The 9,115-nt window shown below is 30.4% G+C and overlaps 1 protein-coding gene across 1 annotated transcript; it reads right to left on the reverse strand.

Annotated features, from left to right (window-relative positions):
* LOC142608003 (alpha carbonic anhydrase 7-like) lies at positions 1 to 3,068 on the reverse strand. The gene is made up of 6 exons (XM_075779701.1): positions 2,939 to 3,068; positions 2,354 to 2,571; positions 1,808 to 2,017; positions 1,378 to 1,545; positions 1,244 to 1,297; positions 1 to 342 (listed from the first exon to the last, which is right to left on the reverse strand). Exons 1-6 carry the CDS (start codon positions 3,021 to 3,023, stop codon positions 256 to 258), a joined length of 822 nt encoding a protein of 273 aa, XP_075635816.1. The 5' UTR covers positions 3,024 to 3,068; the 3' UTR covers positions 1 to 255.
* Between the last annotated feature and the right edge of the window lie 6,047 nt (positions 3,069 to 9,115).

A 9,115-nucleotide genomic window follows, 5' to 3' on the forward strand; every position in this document is an offset into this window, starting at 1 on the left:
GAATGTGAATCTATAAATTTAATTCATTTATTTAGATATACAATACAGGGTAATCTATATGTACCCGACAAAGCTTCAAGACCCAATTCCTATATCTAACCATCACTATATCCCTACTTCTGAACTATAAGTGGGCTGGGACCCTAGACTGACTAAAAATTACAAGGTAGTGGGTAAAAAAAGTAAAAAATCTCTATTGATGAAGAAAATTCGCCCATTAATTATTTCCAGCCTAACTCTCTGTTGATGAAGATTTTAATCGTCTTTGGGATCACTTGGTCTATAAAGATGCACCATGCGCTTGTTTATTGGTTGCAGTGGTCTTGCATTAGTATCTGAAGCCTGAAAAAAGATTAAAAAAAAAAAACAAACAAATAGCATAAGTACAAGAATACTATATATATGTTGTACTTTTGTGCATTAAAAATTTGGGACTGATCAAACGATTCAAACTTGTATTAGAAATGGAGGGTTTGAGGACGTGAGAACCCTACCTCATTTATAACTTTTGTCAAAGTACATCCGTTGTTATATTTTTTTTATTGGATATTTTTTTTCAATAAATGCTAAGATTGTATATTCTCTTACAACTAAATTGCTTACAAAATATCAAAATAATTCATTAGTAACAATCTTGTAATTCTCATGTATAAGATATTTAAATTTTAAGGTTTTTTTGTGATTTAAAAATTAAACACAAAACATGAGTTCATATATTCAATAATAAATAAGATTTGGTCAACAAAAAATTTGGTGTGCATGTAAAAAATAAAGAAAACGTGTAATTCAAATGTGAAAATTTTTAAATATAAATTTCACTCTAAATTAATGTTACATCATTAGACATTAATAACTTTTTTGTTAGATTATTATTTTAAAATTTTCGTAGTCAGATTGCATTTTTCTATTACTTAAGCATATAAAATTTCATATCCATTAGATATTATTGATTATTTAATACATAACTTTTTATATATAATTTATAGTACAAAAATAAACAATAAATTTTAACATTTTATACATGAGATAGTTATTGATATTTGAATATCTTGATATTTTGTAATCATGTATGTTATAAGAAGACAATGTGATCCAAAAGTGAAATTATCAAAAAAACATATCCAATATAAAGTTATTAAACAGATCAAACATTGAAAAAATGTTACATTAAATATAACTTAAACCCAACTATCTAAGACACTATCGAAAAAATGTCTCATATTTAGCAGTAATAGTTACTCACATCATGAACGGCCACGCGAAGCAAGTTCACTTGTTCTTGTGTAACAGTCCTCACCTGACGAGTTAGATGAGAATTAGGGCAAAAGTTACATCTTAGAACAAATAATTTTAGTTGAATGAGTTCTTGAAGCAAACCTTTCCCACAATGGTCCATGAAACATTTTGAGTACAAGGGGGAATTGTAAGAGAGCCTTGATATCTGTAATACTTTCTACTGCCTATCTTTATATTCCTTGGGTCAATCAATCCCGCCACGCTCTCTGCTTCATTGGTGTTGGTAATGGCTTCTAAATGATCTGTCAACTGTGAACAAACCCAATATGCATGAGAGAGAGAGAGAGAGAGAGAGAGAATGTGTGTGAAAACCTACACGAATCTTAATATATGAGGTTCAATACGTGCAATTTTCAACTTTTTTAAATACAAGACAAAGTAGAGACATGATTTGAATTGAGAACCACATATTTTGATACTATATATGATAAATTAACAATTATCTCAAAAATTTTAAGTAATTGGAAGTAATGAGTTTAATTATTTAACTATTATTTTAACATTTACTTACCGACGATAAGAAGGAATCAGGACGCCCGATCTTGTACATGATTCCAATCACAGCAACTTTTCCATCTGAGCTCTCGTGAACCAAATGCACCTCAAGATCAAACTTCCGGCCATTGATAGTGTGTTCAGAAGGTGAATGCCAGTGGCTCTGATTGAGTACATATTGAGTTTCATTTATTTGAATGTATCCTGCACCGCCTTCCCATTTCAGCTGCATTCACAAACAAAGACAAGTTAGTTGAAAGAAAATGAGAGTCATACTTATTCCTTATGGTCTTCACCAGAAACCAAAAAGTCTCACCAAACCCAACTTTCAACTACACGTCACTTTCTATAATAAAATAGTGTAATTAACAATCTGTAGGATCATTGTCGTTAAGATAATAAGATGACTTAGAGATGATAGAAAATCATAATGCATTGACGTTGGAAAACATATAGCCCTATTGATTTGTCTTCTAGTTGGTAAATTCGCATTGATTTTTCCATATGCTTTTGCTAGTTGTTGAAACTTGAAAGTTGTATTGAGAATTCTCATTTTGCTTACCATCATGTCATGACCTCTATTCTTAAGAGTGGCATAAGCGGGCTTGTAACTCCTCTTAAGTCTCCCCAAATGGGACACCACTTCAACCCTCTTATTCAACAAATCAATTGGAGATTGCATTGTTCCATGTCCACACATGCTCCATTCGGGTCGAATCTCCCCCCATCGAGACGGTCCCTTTTCACTTTTCTCATCATAATTAAATTCTCCCTCATCCTCTGCAACCATTAAGCATAACAAGAAGGAGACAATATATAAGTATCAAAACAGCACAATTTTAAGAAATAAGTTACAGGGTCTAACGGCAAAAACTTTAATTAAAAAAGAAGAAGAAGAAGCAGAAACTAAGTACCCTATAGTTTAGCGTAGAAGAATACAATTTACTCAAATTTCTAAAACACATTTAAAAATGAAAAGATCACTCAAAAACAAGCTAGAGTATAGAAAGGTTTTGAAGAAAGTTAAAGAAAATTTATGCACTGTTTAACTTATTCTCCATGTCATTTATGTCGCTTACATACATGCATGTTTCGTTTATTGAAAACAAAATAAGGATTTCAATGATGTGAAGTGTGGCAGCCTTACCAACTTCCTGAGATGTTGCTGGGTGTGAATGCAAAACAAGAACAATGAAGAAGCCACAAAAGAAGATTTGGGTTGCAAGCTTCATCTTTCTGGACTTCCTAGTTTTCTTTTGTAGTATGTGTGTGGTGGAGAGAAGATAGAGCGCTTGGCTTCTTATATAGGCATCAACTCTGTAACATGAACATAGAGAAATGAGTTTTGACTAAGTGACATAGATAGTTTCTTCACGTACGTACGCAGTGTCCATTTCAGCTAGCAAGTTTGAACACGTATTGGAACACGAGGTGAAGTTTCCTCTAACCTTCCTTTTTTTACAATATTTTTAACGTAGCATTTAGAAGACGACCAGGTGTCTTTTTGTTGTTAGTTTTGTTGAATTACTCTTCAAATGTGCTGGGAAAGGTCCTTTTGATTGCGTCCATAGTGACGGATGTTAAGTTGAATTACAATGGAAGGTTTGAGTTTTTCTTTATTGTCGGATTGATTGCACAACCTTCTATATTCTGGGGAATTAGGTTAGGTTGGGTAGGTATTTTGGCTAGGCTTAGCTGTTTCTGTATTGTAAGAGTAATAAAAAATGCAGTATGAAATGAACTGGTTTTTTATATGAACTTCTCTGAAAAACTAAAAATAATGTTAAGAGTTAAAGCATGTGAGAAATACAAATTATTTTATATATAAAAAGTTTTATAAATTGTTGATATGATTAATGATTATTAGTAATTAAAAAAGTAATATTAATAATGGGCTTAAATATTTATTATTTTTTTGCTATTATGGTAAAAAAATGCATACTATTTACTTTTTTTTTTTTTTAAAGATAATTATGGGTTGAAATTATATATCTGCACCTGTGCAGTCACCACCAAGTATCAACCACATATCAAAGCATGTACATTTCTTTTATTTATTAAAAAAAAAAAACCATGTACATTTCTATATATGAGGGCAATTAAACTTTTATTTTTACAAAAATAATGATTAATCATTTCAGGTAATGTATTAGATTTGCCTTATGTAGATCATTTTCCTGGCTTATGATTAAAATTACATACAGAAGTTTTCAAATAATAATAATATACAGAAAACAATAACCCCAACAAAAATATTTTGGCAGATTTTTCTTTTATTTTGTTGGGGGTAAGCAGGGTGGTTAAGAAAAAGTGAAAAAGAGAAGAGGATACGGTCAGTTTGGGAGACCTGCGGGCTGCGGCCTTTTAATTGTGCAAGTTTGAGACTTTAAGGGCGTGTGAATCAAACAAATCACACCAACCCCTTCAACCACTACAAAAAATTTGGTTATTTTCAATGGTTAAAACTATTGAAAAAAAGTACTAAAAATCGTCAAAAATAGCATTTTCAACAGTTGAAATGACTGTCGAAAACTGTCATTAATAACTATGTCGAGAACGTACATTTTTCTACTGCCTATGCAACCGTTGAAAAAAATGTTACACTTTTATCAACGGTTAGTAAACGTCGAAGTATTATTATAAAAGTATGCTTGTTACTTTTTCCACATGAACCGATGGTAAAAGGTACCTTAAGATAAATTTCAACGGTTTGTAAATGTTGAAATAAGTATTTTCTTTAATTAAAAAAAAAAGTTAGGGTTAACACTGACTCTTTTTTTTGAAAGCCATACGGTTAGTATAGTGTTTTTTTTTTTTTTTTTTCACTTACACTCATTTTATATCCAATGTTTTATACAATATTCACAATTGATGCTTTAATAAACCCATTTCAAATGGTGAAAAAAATGTCCACGTTTAAAGCATGAAAAATAAACACATAAAAGTGGAAATAATAAAGTAGATGTGAGAACATATTATTACCCTTCTTTTTTTTTTTGCTAACCAATAATCTCAAACAATCTTAACATATATGGGAGGCTTGAATCTTGGACATTTTGTTAGGATCAATCCTCCGCTAAGGATAACATTCTTATCTCATTTTTCATTTATTGTTTAGGAAAAGTGTATAATCTATTTGTGCTCATCTGCATTTCACAAGCAATTGATAGTCACCCACACCATACTATATATCTTTAGTCCTTCTACCACGTATGTATGCGTTTGTGCGCGCACGCGTGTATATAAACTTGTAATTTTTATTTTTGTTAGCTTGATGTGTTAGATATTTGTATGAAAACTTATTACTAGTTAGTTTGATAATTGATATATCTGTGTTTTTTTATTAAAAAACATTATTGACATCAAAAGTTTAATTAAAGTATCAATTAGTATACGAAAACCTTTTGTAGAAAATAGTATGGGAGAGAAGAAAAGAAAAATTAATTAAATCTTAAATAGGATCTCAATTAGTAAAATCTAAATAGAAAATTATTTAGCTCAACTAGTAAAGTATTCTCTGATGGTTAAATAAGAGATTTAAGATTTAATTCCAGTTTACACCAAAAATCGATTGATGTTTTGGTCTAATAATAAAGAGAACAATTATCAGAATTTGACGCTATAGGTTAAAACTCTTTTAAAAAAATTAAATAAAAAATTATTTAATGATTTTGAGTTCAATAAAGTAAGAAGAATGAATTAAAATAAAAATTATAATATCAAGTTAAATAAATACTATATTACGTCAAGAGCTAGCTCAATTGAATGTAACTATAACACAAGATACCACATTGATGCTTACTATAAAATTTGACTTTTTGCTTATTCATTTTTTTTTTTTGTAATTTTTTTTTGGATGTGTTTGGCATTGTCGGTTGTCACACCTAGATTACTTTGTAATTCAGCCCACATTTCCATAGAGCTCAATATATAAATAAAAAACAATACAAAACAAAAAATTTCCCCTTAAATTTTGAATTCTCTTTTTTGGGTGTGTGGAATCCGTGGATGCACTTAAGTTGATATGAAACCAAGTTAAATTTTGAATTCTTTTGTTTGGGTGTGGAATCCATGGATGCACTTACATCGATCAAAAACTGAACCCAAGAATACATAATTCTATAGCAAATAAGAGGATAATTGTATAAGAGAAATGTTATGTCCACAATATTTATACAATATTTTTACAATAAATTTTAAGTGGTAGGTAACCATTCTATTACATATAGAACATGAACTAATTATTAATTGAAATCATAATTACAAGAGTGATTTTTGAATGTATGTGGCAATTCCCATCCGTTTCCGTTGTAAAAAAAGATTAAGTTTGGTCCACATTTAGTGGAAGCAATTTTTCAAAGTAACAAATCAACGTGGACCACGTATCAAAGTGTTTCGGTAGAAAAGTTTATTGCAAAAGTTTGGGTACAACTAACAGTTTTCAATTTTTAAACAACATTACACGTATTTTCACATATTTTTTCACTCACACAAACTACGTTATTAGAATAACATTACCAAATAAGCCCGAGTTTCCAGAAGATTCTTTTTTTTTTCTTTTCTTTTTTTCTGAGAATAACCGGAAGATTCATTTGAACATCTGCTTCCTTTGACATTTCCTGTGTAGGAAAAAAAAAATTCTATCAATAGCCTTCGTGCTCAATAACATGTTAACCTGTTCATCATCTTCTTTTTTTTTTTCTTTTTTCTTTTTTCTTTTTTCTTTTTTCGTCGCTGAACACATACTGATTTTTGGTCCGGTTAAGCGTAAGGGTACACAATAAAACTTTATTGCTGAATTGTAGCCATGCTAGCTAGTGATTACAGATTAAATTAGTACATTCAATAAGAAAATAAAATATTTTTTAAAATTTATTTATAGATACATAGCTTGTAGGGACAGAAAAAGGGGAAGTGGAATTTATCTCACATGAGACGAAAAAAGGACACTATTACCACTAAGCTATCATATCAACCCTATGAGATAATAATTTAAATAAATCCAACATGACTTTTTTTGGAGAAAAGGAACATGATTATTTTAAATGAAAAAAGTAAAGTTTAACAAAATTAATTGGGAAAGGTACAGAAATTATTCTGGCTATTTGTTGTTGCTTTTTGCTAGAATAAGAATAACTAATTATAGTTTTTTTTTTTTTTTTGAAGAACTAATGATAGCTGATGATACAGTTGACTGAGCAATAAACATTAGCAATAAGTGAAATCAAAAGCAAGCAATTAAGATTAAGGAAATCCGTGTAGTGCCTACTTAAGTGTTTTCGATGCTTGATTCGGAAACCTTCTCTTTTTGTCCAAAGAGACTAAAAAGGTTATGAATATTAAATTTTTAACTTCAAATTAATCACGGCATGACATCTTATTTATATTGAAGTTTGGTGGCGTATTGTTAGGGATCGTTACTTAAAATTTAGCAATTGTGGAGTTTTTACAACAACTATTGGATCTTAAAGCAGGATATCATGCGTAATAGTTATTACTTATTAGTTTCCTTGCTTATATGGATGAAAATCCAGAGATGCCTCAATCGCCAATTGTATGGGCAATATTTATGTATTTGGTGTGATTAGCAGATTAGGCTAGGTTTTACTAGGTCAAATCAACCTAAGTAAAAATCATGATCACCATTATGGCTAGCCATCGCTGTCATTATTGGCCACCAAGAACTCATTATTGTTGTCATCATCGGTCATCCGCCATTTTCATTCCCCAACCATTACCATTGATGGGAACTTTTGTTGCAACTAAATGCTTGAAAATCATTTTTCTGGTCTCAAAAATATTACAGAAAACAAATCATTTTTTACTTAAAATATTTTAGATAGGAAAACATTTTATGCCGGAACAAACTACGAAGTCTTGAGTCTTGTCCTTTTACCTTCAATAAACTTTGCAATATATTTAAAAGGTTTTTTTTTTTTAACTTACAAACAAGGGTGTCTAGACCTTTTTAAGTATGTAACTATTCTCTCGGATGTATGTAGTTTCTCCGTCCTACACGCACCAAGTTATTATTGAGAGAACTTCTAGTAGTATTTTTTTTGCGAAACTACACTATTGATTCTTGAAGGTTGTCATGTATACACAATCGATCCCTTAAGTTTGAAGCGAACATAATTGGTTCCTCAAGTTTTAAAACTGAGTTGCATTAGTCATTTTACTAATTGCCGTTAGTGGTGTTATTTATGTAGTTAATAGAACAATAACTTGACTTTTTTTTAATAATGTGGCATGTTTTTAATTTAAAAAATTAAAAAATTTAGTTTCCACATTAGAAACAATATTCATGGTACCAACTAAATTTAAAAAAAAAATTTCTACCCTAGCCGCCACCCCTTGCTCATGATTGGACTATTTTGTTTGAGCTAGACAGTAGTAGTCATTTCTAGATAGCTGTATTAAGATGACAGCATCCCACATCAACAAAAATGTCAAACAAATGTTTTTTTTTTATACAAGATATAATTTCTACTTTAGCCTAATCTAAGTGTAAATGTGTGTGAAACTCCCTTTTAGAAACTTGAACCCCGGCCCTTACTCTCCACACTCTACAAACATTTATACCCGTAGAGTGACCATCGCACCAAAGGTGTGCGGTGGTCAAACAAATGTTATTGTGGATGTTTTGGTGCGATGGTCAAACAAATGTCATTGTGAATGTATTATTGCATGAGCTTCCTGTGGCATCAAATTGTCTTTGGTACCTCAACTATTCAGCATCAACCACAAGCAAATAACCTCGGTGACCTTTGAGTATACATGTACCAGTAAAAATGCAATTATTAAGATTTATTTGTTAATTTATTAATTTATTGTGTTTGAAAACGTAAGCTGTATACCTGAATTACATTAAATCCTTTAGTTTTCCTCTCTCTTTTAAAAGGAGTCAGCACTAAGCACTAATTGAAATGCTAAATATAGGCATAGAAGCAAATTAAAGTACAGCTTTTACAATAGAAGTCTTTTCCATGGGTAGGACACTAGAGAAAAATGATGATACCTGCCACTTACCGCTGTCTATATGGCTCATAGGCAATTTGGATATAATGCAGCTTATAGGTAAGAGTCAAATACATACGGCAATTGGTTTCACTTCGCATCGTCTACTTTACAGGTTTATACAATTTTTTTTAATATAATAATTCGATAGTTATAATGAGGGGAAAAATTTAAATATACTCTGAATATTTTTGTTGGAGACACTAAATTATATCCATATGTTGAATTACATATTAAGATTTTATAGTTATAAGTTATATCTTGTCTAAAAAATTTAGGGACAATTTTACTTTAAATATATATTTTT

Source organism: Castanea sativa, chromosome 8 (assembly GCF_040712315.1).
Source record: "Castanea sativa cultivar Marrone di Chiusa Pesio chromosome 8, ASM4071231v1".
NCBI classification, from domain to species: Eukaryota; Viridiplantae; Streptophyta; class Magnoliopsida; order Fagales; family Fagaceae; genus Castanea; species Castanea sativa.

Excerpts from the sequence above, each read along its gene's own strand:
- LOC142608003 (XM_075779701.1), bottom strand. The coding sequence starts at position 3,023 with ATGAAGCTTGCAACCCAAATCTTCTTTTGTGGCTTCTTCATTGTTCTT. Across the intron at positions 2,018-2,353 it reads ATAGAGGTCATGACATGATG|CTGAAATGGGAAGGCGGTGC; the intron begins GTAAGCAAAATG and ends TTGTGAATGCAG. Across the intron at positions 1,298-1,377 it reads CATGGACCATTGTGGGAAAG|GTGAGGACTGTTACACAAGA; the intron begins GTTTGCTTCAAG and ends CTAACTCGTCAG.